Source organism: Pleurodeles waltl, chromosome 4_2 (genome assembly GCF_031143425.1).
Source record: "Pleurodeles waltl isolate 20211129_DDA chromosome 4_2, aPleWal1.hap1.20221129, whole genome shotgun sequence".
Classification (NCBI taxonomy): domain Eukaryota; kingdom Metazoa; phylum Chordata; class Amphibia; order Caudata; family Salamandridae; genus Pleurodeles; species Pleurodeles waltl.
In genome coordinates this window covers 957,269,561-957,297,430 of record NC_090443.1, presented here as the reverse complement: position 1 = coordinate 957,297,430, position 27,870 = coordinate 957,269,561, and the positions used below count along the sequence as shown (strand labels likewise).

Here is a 27,870-nt window from a genome sequence, read left to right as displayed (position 1 = left end):
TGAAGAACACTTTCAAGGCTTCTGGGGGGAGAGGGAGCTCCCCCTCCCCGCCCCGGGCTCCTTGGGTGTGTTCATCCTCAGGGGCGTGCTGGATGCAGCCCAGGGATGGAGCTGGGCCTTCATGCTGATAGTGTTTTTAGGGCATTTGGCTGGAGCTGCTGTCTGAGAGTTCGATGGCCTCAGCCCCTTCCCCTGGTCAAGGACAGATGCCATTTCAAGGCTGAACTCAAGGCGGGTCTGTCCTTTCATTGTAAAAAGTCACCATTTGAACTCATTTTAGCAGGATGTGGTGATGCAGTTAAGTGCTCGAACATTGCAAAGTGATTGAGAAGGGATTGGAATGTGTCAGATGCTTAAATCTGCCAAACATCATCAAATAGCGATTTTTTGTTACTTTGCAGCAAGTTTCTCCCACAGTTGTCTGTTGTTGGACAAGGATACCACACAACAATTAGCTAGTGCTGTTGCACATCTGGTGCTCCTGCGGACATTAACTCTTTACCGTCTCTTCTCTTTCACAGGTAGCAGTCCCTTGGACAGCCCCAGGAATTTCTCTCCCAATGCCGCTGCTCACTTCTCCTTCGTCCCTGTCCGGAGGTGAGTACATGTTGTCTGTGGTAGTAGGGCGCATGCGGGGCATCATTTAGGGTGACCTAGCTGCCTTTGCCATCACCATTTCAAACTTCGAGGACCCGATTCACCAAGATACTTACGTGTAGTAAAGTTGCGCGTGCAGGGCCTGCACATGTGTGGAGTCTCCGCACATGTGGAGGAATTTCTGCAGGGCGCACACTCTGCAGTGCCCCAAGCAGCGCTTCCCCACCACCCCCCAGTGCTCATATTCCACCACAAGAGTGGACTCCTCACTTGTAACTTTACTACTTGTACGTACTTTCATGAATCAGGCCCCAAGTCTGCAATATTTTGTAAACTATCTGATGCATAGATTTGCGAGTTACTGCACATCAAAGCTTCCACCTTGCTTTGCAATGATTGGACATTTTGGATTGCTTTATAGACTTTGCAGACAGGGTCATCCTGCTTCTAATTCTACAAATAAATATCTTTTTTTTCATTGTAACTTTCAAGATCTCTATCCGGAGATGGTGGGATCCATTCATGTAGGTGGTATTACAGAAAATGCTTTAAAGGACCCATGTAGGATGGGCGCCTGGTGGGAAGATGCTGGATCTAGGTCTTAATCTGAAATGGATCCTGCCTCTCTAATTTGGAGAACGCATAGTTAAATCCTGTCTACATATTGTGAGATTTAGACAATTGTTGAAAGCAGTTGTCCATTGAAATCACATGTACTATGTCAGGACTTACTGATGAGTTCATGTTTCTAGGCTTTCAAGTGCCCTCAAGTCAAGTCTGAGAGGGGAAACAAACTATTACAAAGTTTTTCAAAAACGGAACTGACGTTTGACTGAACTTTCAGGGGAATGCTGCTTAGGGGTAGTATACTAACATCGTGCTGGAATTTAACAGGAAATTCATTGTGTTTTTTTCCATCCATCGTTCACCTGTTTCCTTCCATTAATTTGCTGACTCCTTCCCTCGTCCTCTCCATCGCTCAGGGGCTGAGCCTCTATGCACTTGGGAATGCCTGCCCCATACTGACTGAAGGGTTCAGATACCGGACTTGAGAGCCACTTACGCCTGCGGCATCCGGGCCACTCTGAGTTCAAAGGCCCCCATCCCAGACACTTAGCTGCTCCCCCCCTGCCAGGGATGTGGAATTCCTATTGCCCGACTCCTGGGACATATTGTTTGGGGTCAAGGACAACAAGTTTCCATGTTTATTTTGTCCATGGTATAAGTAGGCCCAACCCCCTGCATCACAAACCCTTTGGATGCCAGTTTACCCAGAAGGAAACTGTCTGCAGTTGAGTTAATATCTGTGTATTTATTGCTAATTAATGAAAACACTTCATTATTTAGGGGAGCGCTGTAAATAAACGTTTTAAGGTCACTCTGCACTACTGGCAGTGATTCCAGCAAAAAAAAGGAAAAAAAATGTACACACGTTTGAAATGTTTAACAAATGAGGCTAAGTGTAATACTCCCAGAATGCTCTCTGATTAGATGGAAATGTTTGCAGAAGCTTCTAATCAAGAGTTATGATTCTTTGGGTTCAAAATAAAATGTTCTGGAAAAAATGCAAGTAGGACATTTTAGGTGCTATTTCTTCGAAGCGTCACTTAGTTAAATGTGTTGATGCATGCTAGTATTTCCCAAAAATATTCCTAACGAAAATTCAATTTTCAACGAGATTATGGGAAGCATAAAAATAAACAAGCCCTGGGAAAACCAATCGATCCAACTTTTTTTAGTGGGTCTTTTGGTTTCATCAATGCATGTCTTGTTTTGACATGGCTTTTGTAACGCTTTATTATTGTGAGAGCTGTCAGGCCCTCACCATTGAAACAAACACTGGCAAAAAGAAAAAAATGTTTTTGTTCTCTCAAAAAGCACACATTGCCACCAGTGGTGTAACAAAGGCCCTTCAGCCCCCTTTATAGCCCCCTCTCCCCCCCCCCCCCCCCCAGCACAGCACCTGCCCCGAGTGAGTCTGTGGGGGGGGGGGCTCCAGTTTTGTTGTGCCACTGATTGCCACAGTAGTTTCTGGCCCTGAACAAAATTACTTTGTGTGCTAATATGCTTCTTTTGGAGGGAGCGAATGTGATCACTCACTGTAAAGCCAGACAATAGATAGAGAAATAGAAGTTTAATAAAAAACAAAATGTTTTTGTTAACGCCATACCTAATTAGGAACCCTATTCTTAAAGAAAATCACAAAAGTGCTATATGTCTTTGAATTGGTGGCTTTCATAAATTCACAAGAACGTACAGAAGTAGACCTGGATATCGGACTCCTAGAAAATATTTGTGAACTGTATTTTAGCACCAGGAAATATCCATGTGTAGATTTGCTCATGTGAAAATCTATTGAGTTTTTTTCAAGCTCACTTTCCCTCCAACCACTTTTTCCCCAACCCTGAAAGAACTTCTACTTCTGCCGTTGTCAGGAGTAAATTTCCAACCTTTATCATTGTTGGAAAAGAATAGAGAAGAGCTGGTGAGAATCTTTAAAGCATGCAAGTTAGTAGGTTTGTATAATTAAAGGCATTCCAGCCCTGAAACTATTGCTTACTGCTTCCTCCAGCCCCAGTGTGTAGATCAGCGGAAAGGAGGCAAAATAAGAAAATTACTACATTAGGGATTGAAATTGCAAGTATTTAAGCCCTACTATAGTAGTAGCTGTGGCACAATCAGAGAGGCTATTATCAGAGCTCTTACATAAAGAGATTGCTGTCATAATTGTTTGCCACACTACATGGCACCAAAGGGACAAGTAGATTTTTTTTTTTTTTTACAGTGCACGTAGATTTAAGAAGCAACCTGTCCCATGGACAAGTAGATATTTTATTAAGTTCCACTCCCCTGAGCCTGCATATGCTTTTACTCCCCATATGCTGTGCTGCAAGGTTACCACTATACACTAATCTGACATTAGAAAATCTAATAAGAAAGAAATGATGAATCCTATACAGTAGTCCAACCTAGAAAAAAAAAATCACCCTGTCCTGTTTTTGACAGTTTTTAATACAGATGTGGTTAAAATGCATTTCGAGATAGCACAGAGCTCTTAATTGGGTGACACTACGAAAATAGCATACAAGGTAGTGACTGGGAATGTCACAAGGAAAATATTGGAAAAGCAGCAGAGTTTGGGCAGTTCACCCTCAAGGAACGCAATGATCCCTCAGATCATTCAAAGGCCAGTCATAGTGTTGTAGATATTGCTATTAACAAACCTGCCCAGCTGAAAGGGCGAAAAAATCTTCTCTTCGATAGCGAAGGAGACCCCGCCCTCTACAGGCGATTTGAGGAACTTCCTTGTGGATGCATGTCTCTTTGTACTAAAGGTAGACCATGCAAAGTAAGCTTAATTAATAAAGCTGGTATTTTCAATACTAATAAATGTGTTTACTTTTTTCCCTTCATTTTCTATTAAAAACAATTTATTTTGACTGTCTTCTGTAAATGACTAGTGTAGGTGCCATAAACTGCAACGTGATACATGGTTTTCTTTCAAATGTTGCTGCTGCACCATTCGGTAAAGCAGTAGATTCGCTTTACTTTGTGTTTCTATTGATTATGTTCACTTGTAAGTCCCGGTGTCAATCAGCTGGTGCGGGCCGCACCTAAGAGAGGTTTTATCCGCCCTTCTGTAAAGGGAAGCTTCAGCACTTTGTGGCATAAACGTAAATGGCCTTATTTATGCTGCCACCGAGCTGCAGGGCGGTGCTGGCCGCTCCTCTACCGGCCCATTAGAAACCAGGTCACTGTAGTCCAAGATCACTGTTATTTTGCGAGAGTGCTTTCAGTGAAAATACACAATCTCTCCTTGAACCATTTTGTCTTGGAAGATCGCCTGACAGATTTAAAGTTTTAAGAAACAAGTTACCAAACGTGAGAGGCACGGTCTTTTCTTGCCCAAGACTGCAAAACCTCTCTTGGCAGCCCCGGCCAGGGAAGATCACCAGAGGAGAATGGGCCTCCAGAGCCAAGCTATTGGGCTTTCGCTGGTTTTGTGGCAGGCACCAAAGTGTTTTCAGTGGTGGAACCCGCTGCGGTTCTACTGTTGAAAAACAGAGCAGTTTCCCCGCCTCTAGAGGAGGAGGGGACGCCAAGTAGTAGGTAGGGGTGGAATCCTGTCCATTTTCAACTCGTTTAACCCACCCCCTTCCAAAACTGGGCTAAAGCCTTGATCCCACAACCTTCCCGTGGCTCTTGGCTTTATTTTGAATGGCGTTTCTTTTTGACATGTGCAACTATGCAGTCGATGGGAGTGAATACACTGCCCCCTCCTTCCTCTCTTTTTCAAGCATGTGCCCACTCTCCTCCCTTTGGCCTCCTCACTCCTTGCATTCTCTTTCTTCCCACCCACAATCCTCTTGTGTTGGCCGCTTCCGCCGGCAGCAAACATTGCTGTTGATTGGTGTCAAGACCCCTCTCTTCTCCTGCGCCTCCCACTGCTGCCTTGTGCCACCCCCTCCTCTCTCTCGTTATTGGATTTACCAAAGGCGTCTGTTTTTAAAATTACAATGATAGCCGACCATTTTGGAATGGTATTTTCTGTACTTTCAAAATGGCAGCCATGCCACCTGTAGACTCAATATGATGACCATTGCAAAAGCAAAGAAAATGTTATTTTCAAAATGCTGTCAGAATTTTAAAGGCACCCATTATTGGCCAAGCTAGTAGCATCGAGCTAAGCGCACTGGCCAGTGGAGAAAAATAGGCTGTGCCAATGCTTATTTGATTCTGGAAACTTAAGTATTGTGCTGGAAGTGGCCAGAGCTTGAAAGTAGTTGCACATCTGAATCACGTGTAATAATACCAACACACTGTATTTCGTTGTTCTAGCTCTTTACTAAAATTACAGATAAGGACCAACCATGTGAAAATCAGTTTTGGTCTTGCCCTAAGGGAGATGTTTGTCCCCAACCTATTAGCCCAGGTCACGGGTTCAGCTGTTGGCACTAATGCAGGCAGGGGAAACTGGCCCTTGGCTTCCCGGATAGGTAGACAACAGCCATAACTGGAGCTAGAGTGGACCCCTCAACGTCCAGTCCCTGGTGCTAATGCACTTGCTGCACCGATTGCTATACTCCTGGCATGTGCCCTTCAACCAGGAATACAAGCAGCCCCAAAAGCGTAACTCCAAATGTTTTTTCGTCTAGTAGAACCTCTAGTGAGGTGCAACTTTAGTCCTCATTGCAGCACAAGCTCGGGACCACATCGCGTTCTGTAACTCACATTGACAAGCACTGGAAGAACACGTGTGAATCAGAGTGAAGATCTAGTAGTTACCTGTGTGTATTCTGTCCCATTTGGCTTCTCAGTTCTATTACAGACAGGACACCAAAAAAGGACAATTCGTCTTGGTTCTGCCTGAAACGGACAATCGGTCCAAATTCTTCAGCACTACCACGTGTGAATGGGGCACTGCCATACCGGGGTGTTTCATCCTTACTGACCCTCATTTATTACATGCTTGGGACCAGGTCTGGGCATACAAAGGATACTTGAAGTGTCCCACATGTCCAAAAGTGACTTCTAGAATGAATTGACAAAGCCTGAGCCACAGGTAGATACCCCGAGCTCGCTATTCCATAGTTTTAGCTAGTTTTTTTCAAGAACAGTGGAGTGGAATGGTAATTCCTACCCATTAAAAATGCATGGGCAGGATTACCTTATCGTGTAATCACCTGCCTCGCCACAGTAAGTTGGAAAAAATAGAAGACCCCCTCAGCCGCAGTTTAGAGTGGCATACTTCATCAGAGGTGCCTTCTCACCCCCAGAGTAGAATCTCTTTCCACTCAACCTGTCTCGACCCCCTTCTGGGAGCTCAAAATGTGCTCTGAATCTGGACATGCGCAGGAATCAAGCTTGTAATATAAAATGACCAAGGGTATAACCAAGACATCTCTTGTATTCGACGAGTAACTTAGCCATTGTTAAAACTGCTGTGACTTGGATGTTTGATTAAAAAATGTTTCATACATCCTTTGCGGTTTGTGCCATTCTATACTCTAAAAGGGATCTAAAGAGGATCTTTGGCTTTCTACAGGACTCTCTAAAACTCTGCCTAATTGCTCAGGAGATTTCATGCAATTTTAGCAGAGGCGTGAGTCGGCTATTGTTAGAAATGGGGTTTTTGGTTGGCAGTTAGGTTGCCCTCTGTCCAAGCAAGAACCCTCACTCTAGTCCGGGTAAGTCACACACAATCCAAAATCAGCCTGTGCTCACCCTCCGGTAGCTTGGCACGAGCAGTCAGGCTTAACTTAGAAGGCAATGTGTAAAGCATTTGTGCAATAAATCATACAACACCATAGCATAACACCACAAAAATACACCACACAGTATTTAGAAAAATATATAATATTTATCTGGGTATCTTCAGGTCAAAACGATCAAAGTTGCAATATGAATTTGTAAAGATATCACTGAAAAGTGATATAAAGTGTCTTAAGTCTTTAGAAAGTAAACAGAGTCTCTTTCAAACACAAAGTACCTGGTTTCTGGTGGAAAATCTCCTCAGAGGGCCACAAAGGAAGAGGTGCGTGGAAAAAGGGTGTGTGCGTCGATTTCTCCCCAGCACACACGGACTTGCGTCGTTATTTTCCACGCAGGGAAGTCGGGCGTCGTTTTCTGGCGCGCGGACAGTCTCTTTCTGTGGGTCGCGGGGATTACCAGATGTCCCGGGTCTGTGCGTGGATTTTCCTGCTTGTTTTCCGGCTGCGCGTCATTCTGCGGGGCTGCGCGTCGAAGTTTCGATCTCACGGCAGGCGTCGCGTCGATTTCTCCTGCGGAGTCGGGCGGCGTTGTCCTTGCGAGGCCGTGTTTCAAAGTTTTGATCTCACGGCAGGCGTCGCGTCGATTTCTCCTGCGGAGTCGGGCGGCGTTGTCCTTGCGAGGCCGTGCGTCAAAGTTTTGATCTCACGGCAGGCGTCGCATCGATTTCTCCTGCGGAGTCGGGCGGCGTTGTCCTTGCGAGGCCGTGCGTCAAAGTTTCGGTCGTCCCAAAGGCGTCGCGTTGATCAGCGTCGGTGTGCGGCGTTTTTCTTGCCGCGGAACAAGCTGTGCGTCGAAAAGTTTGGCGCACAGAGCGTCTAAGAGGAAGAGTGAAGTCTTTTTGGTCCTGAGACTTCAGGGAACAGGAGGCAAGCTCTATCCAAGCCCTTGGAGAGCACTTTTACAGCCAGGCAAGAGTTCAGCAAGGCAGCAGGCCAACAGCAAGGCAGCAGTCCTTTGTAGAAAAGCAGACAGGTGAGTCCTTTGAGCAGCCAGGCAGTTCTTCTTGGCAGGATGTAGTTTCTGGTTCAGGTTTCTTCTCCAGCAAGTGTCTGATGAGGTAGGGCAGAGGCCATGTTTTATACTAAGTTGTGCCTTTGAAGTGGGGGTGACTTCAAAGAGTCTCTAAGAAATGCACCAAGTTCCCTTTCAGCTCAATCCTGTCTGCCAGAGTCCCAGTAGGGGGTGTGGCAGTCCTTTGTGTGAGGGCAGGCCCTCCACCCTCCCAGCCCAGGAAGACCCATTCAAAATGCAGATGTATGCAAGTGAGGCTGAGTACCCTGTGTTTGGGGTGTGTCTGAGTGAATGCACAAGGAGCTGTCAACTAAACCTAGCCAGACGTGGATTGAAGGGCACAACAAGATTTTAGTGCAAAGAAATGCTCACTTTCTAAAAGTGGCATTTCTAGAATAGTAATATTAAATCCGACTTCACCAGTCAGCAGGATTTTGTATTACCATTCTGGCCATACTAAATATGACCTTCCTGCTCCTTTCAGATCAGCAGCTGCCACTTCAACAGTGTATGAGGGCAGCCCCAATGTTAGCCTATGAAAGGAGCAGGCCTCACAGTAGTGTAAAAACGAATTTAGGAGTTTCACACTACCAGGACATATAACTACACAGGTACATGTCCTGCCTTTTACCTACACCGCACCCTGCTCTAGGGGTTACCTAGGGCACACATTAGGGATGACTTGTATGTAGTAAAAGGGGAGTTCTAGGCTTGGCAAGTACTTTTAAATGCCAAGTCGAAGTGGCAGTGAAACTGCACACACAGGCCCTGCAATGGCAGGCCTGAGACAGGGTTAAGGGGCTACTGAGGTGGGTGGCACAACCAGTGCTGCAGGCCCACTAGTAGCATTTAATCTACCTGCCCTAGGCACATGTAGTGCACTCTACCAGGGACTTACAAGTAAATTAAATAGTCAATCATGGATAAACCAATCAGTAGTACAATTTACCCAGAGAGCATATGCACTTTAGCACTGGTTAGCAGTGGTAAAGTGCCCAGAGGTCAAAAGCCAACAACAACAGGTCAGAAAAAATAGGAGGAAGGAGGCAAAAAGTTTGGGGATGTCCCTGTCAAAAAGCCAGGTCCAACATGACCCCCTACCAGCCTAAAGCCAGGGGAGAACAATCACTATCCTGATGTACTTCCCTGTTTGAGGCGACAGAACAAGGACCCAGGCCCACAACAGCAGGGGCATGCTCCAGTTCTTCGCCTTCCTGACTCCAATTGGATCACTCTGTCCATACTCTCAGGGCCCACTAAGCCAACCCATGGGGAACCTTTCTCCTTACCTGCGGATCTCATCTGTGCAGCACCTAACCTTACTTTGCTCACAGATGTATCCCAGGAGCAGGATAGTACCACCATGACCAACACAGTGGTGTTGCCCACTCTACCCCTGGGGTGTGACACTTGTCCCCTCCCCAGGGATAACTCTGTCCACCCGGACAGCAAGCCACAGTGATTACTGACAGCTGCCAGGGATGAGAGCCAGGCCCCAGGCCTCTCAAAGCTCTCCAACCACTGTGGCTGTGGAGAGTGGGGGGCGGTAGCCCCAGGTGCTGGGCACCCTTTAACCACTCTCCCTTCCACCAGGTCAGGGATGACAGCCTGAACCTGGTCCTCCCCTCTGGGGCTTTGTACCCTCCCTCCTGGAGCGGTACCCCCAGAGTCCAACATGGTCAGGGTGCTTACAGAAGTCACCCTGTACCATTCCTCCACCAGTGCAGGGCTGTTAACCTGCAACTGGCCCTCCAACCTGGGGCCTGTACCTTCAGGTTGGACTAGGGCCCGGGGTGAGGCTTCCCTCCCCCTGCCCTCCCTTCTGGGGTCCAGCACCCTCCAACTAGGAGTGGCCTCCTCAGAAGACAACATGGTAGGGGCACTGTTATCAGTAGCCCCTCCCTCCAGGTCCGGGGGGACACCCTGAACCTTGTCTTCCAGCCCAGGGTCTGTACCCTCAGACTGGATCACTGCCTGGCAAACCAGGACTTCCTGGGAGGGACACCTACCCCCCACCAGGTCAGAGTTTAACCTCTGCACCTGCCCATTCAACTCAGTCACCACCCTGAAGTTGAACAATTGCCTGGCACGCCAGGACTTCCTGGAGGGCACACTGACCCTCCACCAGGTCAGAGTTTAACCTCTGCACCTGACCATTCAACTCAGAGTCACCACCCTGAAGTTGAACAATTGCCTGGCACACTAGGACTTTCTGGGAGGCACACCTACCTCCCACCAGGTCAGAGTTTAACCTCTGAGCCTGGTTCCCCAACCCAGGGTCACCACCCTGAGGTTGGGCAATTGCCTGGCACGCCAGGACTTTCTGGGGGGCACACCTACCCCCCACCAGGTCAGAGTTTAACCTCTGAACCTGGTCATCCAACCCAGAGTCAACACCCTGAGGTTGGACAATTGCCTGGCACAGCAGGGCTTCTTGGGAGGCACACCTACCTCCCACCAGGTCAGAGTTTAACCTCTGAACCTGGGTATCCAACCCAGAGTCACCACCCTGAGGTTGAACAATTGCCTGGCACGCCAGGACTTTCTGGGGGGCACACCTACCCCCCACCAGGTCAGAGTTTAACCTCTGAACCCGGTTATCCAACCCAGAGTCAGCACTCTGAGGTTGAACAATTGCCTGGCACGCCAGGACTTTCTGGGGGGCACACCTACCCCCCACCAGGTCAGAGTTTAACCTCTGAACCCGGTTATCCAACCCAGAGTCAGCACTCTGAGGTTGAACAATTGCCTGGCACGCCAGGACTTTCTGGAGGGCACACTGACCCTCCACCAGGTCAGAGTTTAACCTCTGAACTGGGCCATTCAACTCAGAGTCACCACCCTGAAGTTGAACAATCGCCTGGCATGCCAGGACTTCCTGGAGGGCACACTGACCCTCCACCAGGTCAGAGTTTAACCTCTGAACCTGGTTCCCCAACCCAGGGTCACCACCCTGAGGTTGGGCAATTGCCTGGCACGCCAGGACTTTCTGGGGGGCACACCTACCCCCCACCAGGTCAGAGTTTAACCTCTGAACCTGGTCATCCAACCCAGAGTCAACACCCTGAGGTTGGACAATTGCCTGGCACAGCAGGGCTTCTTGGGAGGCACACCTACCTCCCACCAGGTCAGAGTTTAACCTCTGAACCTGGGTATCCAACCCAGAGTCACCACCCTGAGGTTGAACAATTGCCTGGCACGCCAGGACTTTCTGGGGGGCACACCTACCCCCCACCAGGTCAGAGTTTAACCTCTGAACCCGGTTATCCAACCCAGAGTCAGCACTCTGAGGTTGAACAATTGCCTGGCACGCCAGGACTTTCTGGGGGGCACACCTACCCCCCACCAGGTCAGAGTTTAACCTCTGAACCCGGTTATCCAACCCAGAGTCAGCACTCTGAGGTTGGACCACTGCCTGGTACACCAGGACTTTCTGGGGGGCACGCCTACCCCCCAACAGGTCAGAGCTTATCCCCTGAACCTGGTTAGCCAACCCAGAGTCACCACCCTGAGGTTGAACCATTGCCTGGCAGGCCAGGACTTCCAGGGAGGCACACCTACCTCCCACCAGGTCAGAGTTTAACCTCTGAGCCTGGTTCCCCAACCCAGGGTCACCACCCTGAGGTTGGGCAATTGCCTGGCACGCCAGGACTTTCTGGGGGGCACACCTACCCCCCACCAGGTCAGAGTTTAACCTCTGAACCTGGTCATCCAATCCAGAGTCAACACCCTGAGGTTGGACAATTGCCTGGCACAGCAGGACTTCTTGGGAGGCACATCTACCTCCCACCAGGTCATAGTTTAACCTCTGAACCTGGGTATCCAACCCAGAGTCACCAGCCTGAGGTTGAATCTTTGCCTGGCATGCCAGGACTTCCTGGGGGGCACTCTCACCCCCCACAAGGGACACACCGTCCCCAAGGGCCACACAAGAGTCTGGTTGGCGCAGGTCTCCCGACCTCTGCCCATCCGGCAGAGTCTGGGTTTCCCCCAAACCAGAAACGGTTTCACCTGGGTCATTCCTGGGGGGCTCTGCTCTCAGAGCTGTCCCCTGACTCTCAAGGTCCTCCACTGGGGTCTGCAACCCCCTCTCAACCCTATGTCTGGACTTCTGCACCCCCTCACTAGGAGGGGTACTGCCAGACACCAGAACTGTTGGGATGCTGGCTACAGTCACCCCCCCAAGTTCTTCTGACACTGCGGGGCTTCCCTCAAAAGGTGGCCCTACGGTACAGGCTAGGCTTCCCTCCTGGTGTTCCCTCATGGAACCCTCTAGGACCTGGGACCTACCTGGGACACTACAATCCTCTCCCACCACACTCGGTTGGGAACCACCTAGACCACTCCCTTCAGGAGCACCCCCAAATGCCTCTTCAGACTCTCTGGTACTCACCCAGAAGTCTGCCTCCATTGTAAGTTCCCTGGGGTCAGAGAACTCACACTCCACCTGGTGTTGGCGTAGCTCTGGAAAATAAGGACCAGACATATGCTCTCCAGCAATTACATCACTCTGCCCTTCACATGTATTAACCACAGTACCCTTCACCCAACCACCCAGTAACTCAACCTTGGAAAAGCACTCTACTTCACCCTCCTGAGACTGGTGAGACAGTATCTGTCTGTCCCTGACACTCAACCCAAACTCTTCTGGGATGTCTCTACACTCTATATCCAGGACGTCCACCAGGGGGGAACCCTTTTCTCTGTCACTCTCTGCTAGAGTCAGTAAAGTGTCCCTCCCCCCAGTAGGAATATGACTCCCTGTGCCAGTTCCCCAATCCTCCTCAGGGACCCTGTGCATAACGGGAACTACCTCATACCCTTGAACTGCCTGGGGTGTGTCAACTCCCTTCTTCAAGTTGGGCACCACATCTCTGGGCTTGTGCCCTTCTTCAGCAGTACTAGATGCAAGATTTTTGCTGCCACCATCTGAACTGGACTCAGCCCTTCCGGCCTCCAGTTTCAGCTCTTTACAGCTCCGCTCTTGAGCTGCAATCTTTTCTCCTTCCAGGGCTAAGAGTCTTTTTGCCTCAACCTCTGCAAGATACTCCTCTAATTGTTGCTCCTGTCGCCTTTGACTTCGGAGCCATTCATCTATTTCTGGGTCACTGTCCAACTCTGAGTAGTCTTCCTCCTCATGTGCGTAGTCCTCCTCCTCATCTGAGGGGTACTTAGTCATTTGGTTTCTTGCTGCCTCTCTCTCTGCCCATCTTTCCTCCCCCCAGACTATGTAGTGATGGAGCATCTCCGCTTTAGTAGATCTCCTTGCTACAGGAAGGCCCCATTGTCTGCAAAGCTTCCTTAGGTCAGCCTTAGTGAGGTGGTCAGTACGAACAAAGAATGAGTAGGTACACAATCCCATTTTGATAAGATCTTATCAGCAAAAACCAAAATCCAAAGTCCAAAATATCAATAGTATATCCAGGAGGACATCAGAGAACCAAGAACCAAAAAAGATGAAAAATCAAGTTGACCTTCAACTGTGGGTAGGTAGTGAAATACTCAGCTACTGTATGTCACTGCACAAACACAAGTCCTATCCTCACCGCTGATCACCAATGTTAGAAATGGGGTTTTTGGTTGGCAGTTAGGTTGCCCTCTGTCCAAGCAAGAACCCTCACTCTAGTCAGGGTAAGTCACACACAATCCAAAATCTCCCTGTGCTCACCCTCCGGTAGCTTGGCACGAGCAGTCAGGCTTAACTTAGAAGGCAATGTGTAAAGCATTTGTGCAATAAATCATACAACACCATAGCATAACACCACAAAAATACACCACACAGTATTTAGAAAAATATATAATATTTATCTGGGTATCTTCAGGTCAAAACGATCAAAGTTGCAATATGAATTTGTAAAGATATCACTGAAAAGTGATATAAAGTGTCTTAAGTCTTTAGAAAGTAAACAGAGTCTCTTTCAAACACAAAGTACCTGGTTTCTGGTGGAAAATCTCCTCAGAGGGCCACAAAGGAAGAGGTGCGTGGAAAAAGGGTGTGTGCGTCGATTTCTCCCCAGCACACACGGACTTGCGTCGTTATTTTCCACGCAGGGAAGTCGGGCGTCGTTTTCTGGCGCGCAGACAGTCTCTTTCTGTGGGTCGCGGGGATTACCAGATGTCCCGGGTCTGTGCGTGGATTTTCCTGCTTGTTTTCCGGCTGCGCGTCGTTCTGCGGGGCTGCGCGTCGAAGTTTCGATCTCACGGCAGGCGTCGCGTCGATTTCTCCTGCGGAGTCGGGCAGCGTTGTCCTTGCGAGGCCGTGCGTCAAAGTTTTGATCTCACGGCAGGCGTCGCGTCGATTTCTCCTGCGGAGTCGGGCGGCGTTGTCCTTGCGAGGCCGTGCGTCAAAGTTTTGATCTCACGGCAGGCGTCGCGTCGATTTCTCCTGCGGAGTCGGGCGGCGTTGTCCTTGCGAGGCCGTGCGTCAAAGTTTTGATCTCACGGCAGGCGTCGCGTCGATTTCTCCCGGGAAGTCGGGCGGCGTTGTCCTTGCGAGGCCGTGCGTCAAAGTTTCGGTCGTCCCGAAGGCGTCGCGTTGATCAGCGTCGGTGTGCGGCGTTTTTCTTGCCGCGGAACAAGCTGTGCGTCGAAAAGTTTGGCGCACGGAGCGTCCAAGAGGAAGAGTGAAGTCTTTTTGGTCCTGAGACTTCAGGGAACAGGAGGCAAGCTCTATCCAAGCCCTTGGAGAGCACTTTTACAGCCAGGCAAGAGTTCAGCAAGGCAGCAGGCCAACAGCAAGGCAGCAGTCCTTTGTAGAAAAGCAGACAGGTGAGTCCTTTGAGCAGCCAGGCAGTTCTTCTTGGCAGGATGTAGTTTCTGGTTCAGGTTTCTTCTCCAGCAAGTGTCTGATGAGGTAGGGCAGAGGCCCTGTTTTATACTAAGTTGTGCCTTTGAAGTGGGGGTGACTTCAAAGAGTCTCTAAGAAATGCACCAAGTTCCCTTTCAGCTCAATCCTGTCTGCCAGAGTCCCAGTAGGGGGTGTGGCAGTCCTTTGTGTGAGGGCAGGCCCTCCACCCTCCCAGCCCAGGAAGACCCATTCAAAATGCAGATGTATGCAAGTGAGGCTGAGTACCCTGTGTTTGGGGTGTGTCTGAGTGAATGCACAAGGAGCTGTCAACTAAACCTAGCCAGACGTGGATTGAAGGGCACAACAAGATTTTAGTGCAAAGAAATGCTCACTTTCTAAAAGTGGCATTTCTAGAATAGTAATATTAAATCCGACTTCACCAGTCAGCAGGATTTTGTATTACCATTCTGGCCATACTAAATATGACCTTCCTGCTCCTTTCAGATCAGCAGCTGCCACTTCAACAGTGTATGAGGGCAGCCCCAATGTTAGCCTATGAAAGGAGCAGGCCTCACAGTAGTGTAAAAACGAATTTAGGAGTTTCACACTACCAGGACATATAACTACACAGGTACATGTCCTGCCTTTTACCTACACCGCACCCTGCTCTAGGGGTTACCTAGGGCACACATTAGGGATGACTTATATGTTGTAAAAGGGGAGTTCTAGGCTTGGCAAGTACTTTTAAATGCCAAGTCGAAGTGGCAGTGAAACTGCACACACAGGCCTTGCAATGGCAGGCCTGAGACAGGGTTAAGGGGCTACTGAGGTGGGTGGCACAACCAGTGCTGCAGGCCCACTAGTAGCATTTAATCTACCTGCCCTAGGCACATGTAGTGCACTCTACCAGGGACTTACAAGTAAATTAAATAGTCAATCATGGATAAACCAATCAGTAGTACAATTTACCCAGAGAGCATATGCACTTTAGCATTGGTTAGCAGTGGTAAAGTGCCCAGAGGTCAAAAGCCAACAACAACAGGTCAGAAAAATAGGAGGAAGGAGGCAAAAAGTTTGGGGATGTCCCTGTCAAAAAGCCAGGTCCAACAGCTATCATACCTGAATTTTTCATGGCTATAAGTTACCCTATTCTGGTTTCTGATCCTGCTTCATTGGCACGAGGGGGTAGCACTTCCCTTTAGTCACACATTTGTCAAGAGAACATCCCCTCTCTGTCGTATCATGAACTGTATAACCTGTGGGTGAATTACCTTCTAATTATACTGTGGTAAAATAGATGATTGCACCATGGGGTAATCCTAGATTTTTATCTTATGCACCTGTTGTGGGTAAATGTGTAAAAGGAGGATGTGCATTGGACTATACCTCTCATTCTTTCACTTTGTTCGTAAAATGGAATGGACATTTGAGAACTGTTTAGATGCCATTAATTAACACATTTGATGAATCGCTTCTCTGTAAAAAAAATATATATATCATATTCCAAAGCGGGGTCCAAGAGGCACCTCTGCTATGCTGGCAGTAACAAGGATGAGAAAGGGGGTTGACAATACGACAGTGATACATGTCTGAAGGGCATGCAGAAGCCTTTAGCACAAGACATGTGAGTTCTCTAAGTTACAGCCTGCCATGTCCCTGTTAGAGATGATAAAGACATGCAGTGTGCTCTGGAGGCTCCTAAAAGGCCATCGGCTTTCCCTGCCATTCCTCCCCGGCATACCCATCTCTCTATACTCCCTGGCCCATTGTACCCCACCCTTGGTCATCACTTCAATTCCACTCACTCAACCATGTTGGTTCCTGTATACCCTCATGGTACCTCTTGAAGAGCTCCATTGCTTTTTAGCTCGCGTCACACACTATACGTCATATACACCCATACTGGGCATTGACCTCCTGCACTCTGTCACTGTTTGAAGCCAGTGCCCCTGGTTGTTAGATGGGATGCAAAATCCTTTTGCTGACACAGTTTCCTACACATTTAAAGGCATCAATTAGTCAAACACCTAAGATAGGACAGGACTCTTCAGAAATGGACAGGGATCATGATAGTAGTTTGTGTCATTATTTGCTTCTCCATAGGTTGATTCACCCTCGCTCCCTCTTATGTCCTGCCTTATTAGTTTTCACATCCCAGCGAGACGCCTCCTGCAGATGTCGCACATGCAGTGTTCAGCGATTAGTAGTGTCTACCGGCTCCACAGGATGCTTTGGTTGAGTAACGACACTGCCACTGCCCTGTGTAGACGTCAAACTAGAATATCTTCAGAGACTTCATTGGCGACTGCAGGACATCTCATTAGTATGCGCATTTACCTCTGCGGTCACTATGAGCATGATACGTTAATGCCCAGCACAGCGGTGTAATATATGGTACTCCTTTTGTTTCAGCAGAGAGAAATATGTGGACTTAGCAGAAAAATTATTATGTGATCAGACCTCAAATAGGCGCTCTTTTGCAGGTCTTTAAAAGTCTGCAGTGATTTGTGTTATTTTAAATTTGGTATTTTTTGTTCATGCTTTCCGTGCAGCCATGGACACCGAGCCGACAGGTAACGGGTCTAATGATACATATACATTGTTGCTAGCCTGTGGGCTCCTAGCGTGTGTTTCTGTCTGATGACTGTATGTGCCAAAAGTATGCCGCCTAGCCGGTTGACTGATGATTGGTGGGTCTAGGATTGAGTGGAGCTTGCTGGAGACCACAAAACCTCCCTTGGCAAATAAATTATTGGGGTGTCACGGGCCAGGAAAAATCCCCATCTGTAGTCTGCTGTGTGCTTTCCAGGTGACGCCTCTGGGCACATAAATTCACATTTTGAGGTCATTTGTTTCCTTAACTGTTATTCTGCGACCCCCTGAAGCACAGGTAATGTACAGGGCTTCATTAAGGATGTCAGAGAGTGAAAACTAGCACCACAACCCTGGGGCAGGAGCACTAGCAGGGCAGAAGAGGGAAAAAGCCAAAGAGGACAAATGAGCTTTCAGTTATGTACAAAGAAATTGCGAGTGGGCGTAGGCATGGTGGATAGGAGGAGGACAGCGTTTTCAGAGAAGGAACCAGGAAGGCAGCATCCCAAAGATTGCTCATTGTAGAGAAATGGAGAGAGGTTCAGCATCATCTAAACGCAGATCGAAAGCGATGGTCCCTCTCCGATGAGCTTTGTCCCAGTCTTTAAAGGCTCCATCCTCACCTGTCATCTAAGTAGCCTTGTTGATGTGACTTGGAGTGGTAGCTTTCGTCCCTGCCGTCCTGGTCTTCACGGTGTAGGAGTAGCTCAAGCGTATGTCATGAAGCCACACTGACAGGTGGTCACTCTTGTGATACTAAAGGCAGCTGTTGTGCCTGCCACACATTAATGGACTAGACTGTTCTCAGGCAGAAACTCCAGAAGGAACGACACACTTCTCAGGGTCATCATACAACTTGGTGGTAAGGACCTGCTGTGATGGTCGTCCCCAGCACTTGTCTTCCAGGGCACAGCTGGAACAAAAATCAATACTGTGCAGCCCGCTTTTACAACATGTTCATTGCAGTTCATGTTTATACCATCAATGGAGGAAATTGAGGTCTGATCTAAACAAAAACAAAAAATGAAACCAAAGTCACTTCCACCTGCAGACATCTGTCTGGGGGGGGGGGGGGGGAAGCGCACAGTATACTATATGAGGTAGCATGTGAAGAAGAAGCTAAAGGAGACAGAGTGCAAAAATGTAGACTCAAAACCAGTGACTAATAAAATACCAACCATTAGTAAAAATATTGACACAAAAGTCTGCACGTTCACCTAAATGAACCATCAGTTCTTTACTCAAAATGTTTAGCTGCATTTGGAATTTAGGATGAGGCTGCATGCAGCCGTCCAGGTAGGTCTGGCCAGAAGCCACTGTAGAGATGTAGTCTGGTTGCAGGCAGATGACCTCTGGCTTCCAGACTAAAGGCGGTCACAGTGGCTGCCACAAAGCCCATGCCAAGGGGGGTCTGTTGCTGCTTTGGGCAGCGGGTTAGAAAGAGAGTACACTTGAAGCTCGTTCCCTTGTGAAGGCATTCCTACCTTCCTGTGACTGATGACGTTAGAGTGTAGTGAAGTCAGTGTGATGTTTTACCTCTCTGTGCCGGCTCTGTAATAATAACTAGTTGTTGTGGTCTCTCAGTTGCAGCGCGGATGTGTTATTGTCTATCTTTCTGTGCGCATCATACATTGATGGCAGGGGCTGCTCGGAGCATCATGATTGTGAGATACATTTGGTACATGTTCTGTTTGTGCCCTTTGGAAGGTTAGTGTGTGGTGTATCTTGGAATCAGGCAACTTTGGGATCTGTCAGTGCTCTGTGGTGGATGTATGTGATGTAGTGTGTATGTGTTGTATAGTGCGTGTTGGTCAGTTTCATTATTGCTTCCCCAGCTGGTGGGAGCCGTGAGTAGATGACTGTACGGCAGATGCCCGCTGTGTCAGGCGTATGTGATATGGACCGTGTGTGATTTATTTAATCGAGCTTGAAAGGTATAACCAAGGTACAGCTCTCCAGGTCTGTGGGCTGCTCTCGTCGCCCATTTTGAGCTTGTGTATGTCTTTTTCTCTGTATACTCCCAGGGTGCCCTTGCAGTGCTTTCAGTCCGGTGGACTAGGATGTGTGCACTTTTGTGGCTGTACCTCTGGTTCATGAAATCAATTCTAGAAACCTTTATAGTTTAAGTTGAGTCCGAGCCCGTGCTGCTGTTCTGCTGTCTGGCTGTATTGGGTGTACTCTTGGAGTAGCTCTGTTTTAGCATCTGATGTGTGTGGTGTACACCAAGAAATGGGGGTTGTAGTTCCTCGACCAGGGGATAGTCTGTATAGACGACGTAGTTAAATATATTGCAGCGTTACTGCATTAGCATGTGCCTAGACAAAGACCAGTAGCCTTTCTCAAAGTGGCTTTTACTCCAACAACATAATATTTAAATATCTGTTTATGCTGCAGCTGAAAGAATGAATCCCATAGTGCGTTCCTATTTCACTCACCAATATCAACGCCTCGATTCTCTAAGCTATAACTGCTGCTGTATGTTAATTCATCGTTTCTGGGAAAGGGGAGTACGAGACTGGGAGGAGAGTGTTTGGGTGGGATTAATTTAGTTATGTGAAGTTCCCTGCAGCCCCGATTGGTCGGATAATATTGATGAAACTCGGGCAGATTGACGGTCTTAAGTCGAATGTTGCATTAAAATCATTACACAGTTATTTCTCCTTCAGTGGGAGTGTCCGGGTTTCTTCTGTGGTCCCCCCTAGTTTGGATGCGGATATTGTCACCGAAGGTGACGTAGTTGTGGGTCTGTGTGAGGAATGCACACTTGGCGTTGTTCGCATCGTGTTATCTTGTCTGTCTGTGGTAGCAGCCCGTGACTTTAAAGGGGTCAGTGACCTCTGGTGTGTTCACAGCAGGAGGTCGGTGCAGTTCTTGGGTGTAACAAGAAAGGGCTCCTCATAGACAGTTACACTTTGAGGAAAGTAACCATGCCCCAGCCCCTGGACGGCACGTGGCGGTGCTGCAGAGCACCCCCTTGCGGTGAAGCAAAGAGACTGTAGGGATTTGAAGATGGAGGCTCGCAGTTGGTGTTGGGCAACGCCGGATAAGCTACATGTCTCCTCCCAGATATCTTGCAACCAGTAAAGGGATACCCGGGACAAAAGATTGCAGTTTTTAAAGGATTGTTAGGGAAGAGGGTCGTCTATTTGTAATTGTCACTGTGGCGCTCCAGACATCATCATGCCCGCTCGTAATTCAGGCAACTGATACAAGAAGACATTAAAGTTCCAGTGTGTGGCTGTCGGTAGCTCCCCTCGTTCACAGCGTTTAACAACGCCGGCCTTCTCATTGAGTAAAATACATTGTCTGACTGTTTTAATCTGCACCTTTTGGTTGTCTCGCCTTCGATGCTCTGGGGAACCTACTGCAGTCTTGTAACCCTGCGCAATATGCAATGAGATGAATGTGTTACTGTGTAAAAAATACAAAAAACGTTATTCATACAGCTAGATAATCTTATATGATATGTGAACAGGTAGCATTGAAAGAAAATCCGTATTTGTCTTTCCATCCAATTGACGCAGTTTCTTTGTTTTGCACTCATGTTATTTCTTTCATTCATTTTCATGTTAATGATGAGCTGAAAATGCAGGCTTCAGATGGATCTGTCTTAACACATAGACACAAACAACGATCCTTCTCTCTCTCAAAAGCCCTTGAAACGAAAAGCATCTTGTCGGTTAATGTAATTGTATTACGTTTCCAAAGGCGTCACAGCCTTGGTTTCTGCTTGCTCCAGGACAAGGGTGTCCAGCGTAGGCCCAGGAGGGCCGCTTCCTGGCTAGGCTTTCTGGATGACCTCTAATGATGCGAGTGAGTAAACATTGAGGTTCATCGTAGGACCTTCGCTGGGCACCACTGCTCTGGAGCTACGAGATGTCATATATGTTTAACCAAAATTAATCTGAGCTGGAAGCAGTCGCTTGTGTAGAATAAAACTATGATGTAGTTTCAGTCGAGCTGTCTCCGAGTGATGGGCTTTTTCCCTCCTTCGCAGGACGGATGGACGGCGCTGGTCCTTGGCGTCTCTTCCCTCATCTGGATATGGAACCAACACTCCCAGCTCTACTGTTTCAGTAAGTACTTTTGCACGTCTCCTCTTCAGTCCCAACACCTGAATTGCACTGCCTAGAGGTATCTGTTATCCTTCATGGTTTCATCACAGAGGAGTTACTGTTTGTGAAATGTTCTTCTTTGTTCATTGCTTCCCTCTTCCCTGCTGTTCACAGCCACCTTATCTGGACTGGCTCTTCCTTTGATCTTAGCTGTCAACAAGAACAGTGTTTGTTTATTCCTCATTTGTAGTGCTAAGGATGCTGGGGACTCTACCCTGCTCCCTGTGGCGCTGCAAACGCTTCTTCCTTTCAGTCTCTGAAATATCCGGAGTCTGCACTTGATGAAAACTCTAATTAAATAGCTGAAAGCTACGGCTTTCCTCCTCTAAACTACTTCAGTAAATGAGGCCCTGGGAGATGCCAGGGTATTGATTCTGCCAACACTGTCTGATTTTGAAGGGCAACACCTTCCTACAAGGAGCAGCTTAGGAGGGAGGTGCAAGATCTTTGTTAGCAATACATTCCGAGAAAAGAGACTGTGAAAGACCTATAAGAGAAATTTCAGAAGAGGGAGATGAGAGGTACCTCATGTGGGAGAGAGTGACACAAGAGCTCTGGGACAGATCAGTGGCCTGGGTAGGGTACATGGAGACCTGAGGAGTGAGAGCTGAGAACTGGAGGTGAAGAGGAGAGGTGAAGAGATGGGAGGCTTGGACATTAGAATGTGGGCCCTGGGAGCTGAGGATGCCTTTGGAGAGATAAGAGACTTGAGGTCTGAGAGACAGCGGCCCTGGGGTGTTAGGGATGAAAACCCGGGGAAAGGGATCTTGAGACCAGGGGTGAGTGGAACTCGCAGAGTTTCCCTCCACGGAATTCTGCAGAGTTACATAAAAAACTCCTCAAGATTCCACAGAGCTTTGCGAGTGGGTGGAAATCGGTACGTCGCACTGCCAGTGTTGATTTTTAGCATGGGAGCTTGTTACACGCTGAGAAATGAGCATTAATGGCACCATGTGGCGTGCCAGGGAGTGCTGCTGCTCATGTTGGATGTGCTGCAGCGCGAGTTGATTTTCTACTCAAGCGGCAGCTTTTCCAACGTGAATGGTCGCAACCACCCACGTTGGAAAAATCTCACCAGGTGCCCTCTTAGTGACTGAAATCCGCGCTAGGGAGTGCCAGTTCTCACTCGTGCTCACCAACTTAGCATTGGCAAACCACGTGCAAAAAAACAAACAAACAAAAAAACATGTGGTGAAGTGTGTAATTTTGCCCAAACTCTGCAGTACATGTGTAATGCAGAGTGGCCAAAACTGCCGGCAGAGCAAAATTCTTCACCCAAACCTACTGGAGTGCACTGCTTTATAGTCTGTGCAGAGCATTTGTATCTACAGTCATGCACAGAATATGTTACTTTCCCTGTAAGCATCTGCTCGTGGCATGTAGTGCGGTAGATTCACCCTCCTCCCCGGACACCTGGGACTATGGCAGTCCCTTCTTAAGGGTTGTTTTGCATGGACATCTCTTTACTGATACTCACAATCCATTCTCACCCGCCTGTGGGAAAAAAAATCTAACAATGGAGTCGATGCCCATGCGCATTCTCACCAAGAGGAGAAATCACTTTACCTCATGACTCAAGATACTTATTTGAAGAAAAACTGCTTGCACACATCTGGATCCAACACTAGATGGCCGAAATATGCAGAGCATGTGACTCTACAGTGCTACATGCCCCAAACTGATGCTTAAATGGTAAGTAACATATTCTATGTCTCTCTCGCTCTCTCTGTAGTGTGCGTGCTTATGTACATATAAATGTAAGTATAATTGGACAGTGCATGTACACTCAAACATGACAAACCATGCTTCTCACTGTATGAAGATGAATCTAATTATATATGCGTCATTGAACTGTGCTTCGTGTTATAAACAGAAGCAAGTAAATAAAGGGAACAAATGTATACTGCACCACAAGATACATGTTTATATCAAACCAACTAAATATTGCTGCTTGTATGTACATATAGGTGGTATACACAGAGGAGTTTATGCCTGCTACTAAATTACTATGTGTTGTGTGTATGTATGTATGTATGTATGTTCATTTGTGTTATTTGAAGAAAAATGCATAGTTCACCACAAGATAGATGTGCATATCAGAAAAATGTAAATATTGTTGCTTCTATGCACGTATGGGTGGGTGTGTGCCTGTGTGTGTGTGTGTGTGTATATATACGTGTGTATATATACATATGTTTGGTGGCATGTGTAGCTGCAGATACACATGCTGTGCATTATCCTGCCATCTAGTGTTGGGCTCGGAGAGTTACAAGTTGTTTTTCTTCGAAGAAGTCTTTTCGAGACACGAGACCGAGGGACTCCTCCCTTTCAGCTCCATTTCGCATGGGCGTCGACTCCATCTTAGATTGTTTTCGTTCCGCCATTGGGTTCGGACGTGTTCCTCTTCGCTCCGTATTTCAAATTGGGAAAGTTAGCTAAATATCGAAAATTCAACGGTATTGTTCGCGCTCGGTACCGGTTTAGTGTTAGCGTATCGACACCGATAGTAGAAGCGCTCCGGCGGCCCTTCAGGGGTTCCGCTCTTCAGCGGGGCCTGGTCAGCCCGACCGCATCCATCGACAAAACTAATGGACCGGACCCCCTTCCGTTTCTGTCCGAAGTGCCACTCGAAGTATCCTTATACAGACCAACAGTTGGTCTGTAATCTGTGTTTATCACCAGAACACAGGGAGGATACTTGTGAGGCCTGTCGGGCGTTTCGATCAAAAAAGACCCTACGTGATCGAAGAGCGAGAAGACTACAAATGGCATCGACACTGAGAGAACAACTTGACGTCGAAGAGGAGGAAAGAATTTCCATCCAGGGGACGGACTCTGACGAATCCGAAAGTGAGCGACCCACGACGATGCAGAAAACAGTGAGTAAAACTGCCCCGTCCAAAACTTACACAAAGATCGTTAAGGCCAAGGTGATGCCACCGCCAGCAGGCCATGGTTTAACCCATCGAAAAGAAGGTGACCAAACATCGGCACCGTAAAAGGCCAAAGAATTGGCGAAGACAGCCGACTCCGGTCGAGATTCAGGCATCGAACGATCTTGACACCGAGAGTTCGACTCACCCAAAGTGAGAAAAGTAACGTCGGATCCGAAAAAGACTTTATCGGAAGCATCGGTACCGAAAAAAGCGACTTCGGAGCCCAAAAGAAGCTCTTACACAGAAGAGCAAGGACTTTCCAGCCAAATGCATGAAAAACACAGATTTGAGCAGGGAATAAGTATGGGGGAACCAGACAATACGCAAAGGAGGTTGCATAGCCATTGTCCCAAACGCGAGATTACACATGCGGCCCTTACAACAGTGCCTAGCGAAACAATGGACACAAGCACAGGGTCAACTCCAAGATCTAGTGTTGGTAGACCGCCACACACACTTCTCGCTTCAATGGTGGAACCCTATAAATTTAAACCAAGGGTTGCCATTCCAGGACCCAGTGCCTCAAGATGTGATCACAACAGATGCTTCCATGATGGGGTGGGTAGCACACCTCAACCAGCACAGCATACAGGGACAATGGGACAATCAACAAAAACAACTCCACATAAATCATTTAGAACTGTTGGCAGTGTTTCTAGCATTAAAAGCATTTCAACCACTAACAGCCCACAAACACATTCTTGTCAAAACCGACAACAATGTATTATCTCAACAAACAAGGAGGGACACACTTGTCACAACTGTGTCTCTTAGCACAAATAATTTGGCATTGGGCAATTCACAATCACATTCGCCTAATAGCACAATACATCCCAGGCATTCAGAACCAGTTGGCCGACAATCTCAGTCGAGATCACCAACAAATACACGAATGGGAAATTCATCCCCAGATCCTACAAGATTACTTCCTACGCTGGGGAACACCACAAATAGACCTATTCGGAACAAAATAAAATGCAAGATGCCAAAACTTCGCGTCCAGGTACCCACACCCTCAATCCAAGGGCAATGTGTTATGGATCAGTTGGTCAGGGATATTTGCTTACGCTTTTCCCCCTCTCCCACTCATTCCTTATCTGGTAAACAAACTAAGTCAAGACAAACTCAAACTAATACTCATAGCACCAACCTGGGTTCGCCAACCGTGGTACACAACACTGCTGGACTCATCAGTAGTACCTCACATCAAATTACCAAACAGGCCAGATCTGTTAATGCAACACAAACAACAGGTCAGACACCCAAATCCAGCATTGCTCAATCTAGCAATCTGGCTCCTGAAGTCTTAGAATTTGGACACTTAGACCTTACACAAGAATGTATGGAGGTCATTAAACAAGCTAGAAAACCCACTACAAGACATTGCTACGCAAACAAACGGAAAAGATTTGTTTACTACTGCCACACTAACCAAATTCAACCAATACATGCTTCCGCAAAGGACATTGTAGGCTACTTATAACACTTACAAAAGTCTAAGTTAGCATTCTCTTCAATTAAAATACATCTCACAGCAATATCTGCCTATCTGCAGATTACACATTCAACATCGCTTTTTAGAAACCCAGTCATCAAAGCATTTATGGAGGGACTAAAAAGAATCATACCCCCAAGAACACCACCAGTACCTTCGTGGAACCTTAATATTGTATTAACAAGACTCATGGGACCACCATTCGAACCCATGCACTCTTGTGAAATGTAATACTTAACTTGGAAAGTAGCCTTTCTAATAGCTATCACATCACTTAGAAGAGTAAGTGAGATACAAGCATTTACTATACAAGAACCCTTTATACAAATACATAAACATAAAGTGGTTCTCCGTACAAATCCCAAATTCCTACCAAAGGTCATATCGCCATTCCACCTAAACCAAACAGTGGAACTCCCAGTTTTCTTTCCACAACCAGACTCATTAGCCGAAAAAGCCTTACATACATTAGACATAAAAAGAGCACTAATGTATTACATTGACAGAACAAAACAATTTTGTAAAACAAAACAATTGTTCGTAGCCTTCCAAAAACCTCATGCAGGTAATCCTATATCCAAACAAGGCATTGCCAGATGGATAGTTAAATGTATTCAAACTTGCTAGATTAAAGCAAAAAGAGATCTACCTATTACACCAGGAGCTCATTCCACTGGGAAAAAAGGCGCCACAGTGGCTTTTCTGGGGAATATACCTATGACAGAAATTTGTAAAGCAGCCACCTGGTCTACGCCTCATACATTCACGAAGCATTACTGTGTAGATGTGTTAACAACACAACAAGCCACAGTAGGACAGGCTGTATTGAGAACATTATTTCAGACAACTCCAACTCCTACAGGCTAAGCTACCGCTTTTTGAGGAGATTACTGCTTATTAGTCTATGCACAGCATGGTATCTGAAGCTACACATGCCACTGAACGGAAAATGTCACTTACCCAGTGTACATCTGTTCGTGGCATGAGACGCTGCAGATTCACATGCGCCCTCCCACCTCCCCGGGAGCCTGTAGCCGTTGTTAGTTGAATAAGAATTGTAAATTTGTAAATAAATATTATTTTAATACACATGTATATACATACCTACTCCATTGCATGGACACATCTAGTATACTCACAACTCCTACCTCACCCTCTGCGGGGAAAACAATCTAAGATGGAGTCGACACCCATGCGCGATGGAGCCGAAAGGGAGGAGTCCCTCGGTCTCGTGACTCGAAAAGACTTCTTCAAAGAAAAACAACTTGTAACACTCCGAGCCCAACACTAGATGGCAGGATAATGCACAGAATGTGAATCTGCAGCGTCTCATGCCACAAAACAGATGTACACTAGGTAAGTGACATTTTCCATAAATACACACACACATATATAGAGACTTACTCCAGCCACCAAATTGTTACTGTCATGTGTATATTTGTATGCAGATGTTAATTACACTTTTGTTAAAAAAAAAATATCTGCTCCCTTCAAATTTTGTCCCATCCCTCCTCTCCCTGACTCACTCTAAACCTTTCTGACTACTATGAACTCCCCAACATCCTTCTCGGGCTTCCCCCTCCTTTTTAGCCAATTCATCCAACTAACAGGCACACATGGCCACTACTCCTACAACAACTTACTACTTCCCTTGTGATCCATTCTCATTATTGTGTCCCTATTCAAAGCACTACCAAAGACACAAGAATAAGAGCACAAACACAACAATACTAAACCACAAGGGGAAAAAAAGAAAAAGAAAGCACATATTACTAAGCTACAGTCTATAATCTTGGGTTCCGAAGTAGGGTCTACACACCCAAAAGTGCTTCAACACCTCGTCGGGGTAGTGAGGGCTATATAAATACAATTTGCAGTTGCAGAGGGTATATAGGGCAGGCTGAGGCAGTGTGAGGGTGTTCTGGGGCATGCCCTGTAATGCTCTCAGTTAACTGGTTTTGTACCAGGTTCTGTAACTGTTGAGACGGCCACGTCCATCACTGTGACTGGCGGGAGAAATGATTGAATATCCTGGGGCGGCGAACATGCAGCTCAGGAGTAATG

The 27,870-nt window shown here is 47.2% G+C and overlaps 1 protein-coding gene across 6 annotated transcripts in view; it reads left to right on the top strand.

Moving 5' to 3' along the window:
- Positions 1-27,870, top strand: part of MAST2 (microtubule associated serine/threonine kinase 2) — a 1,054,635-nt gene that overhangs the window by 804,877 nt on the left and 221,888 nt on the right. For all 6 annotated transcript variants that reach the window (XM_069232766.1, XM_069232767.1, XM_069232770.1 and 3 more), the window contains 2 exons: positions 522-597; positions 21,258-21,336. In XM_069232766.1, coding sequence (XP_069088867.1) covers positions 522-597; positions 21,258-21,336 — 155 coding nt within the window. The remainder of the gene's footprint in view (positions 1-521; positions 598-21,257; positions 21,337-27,870) is intronic.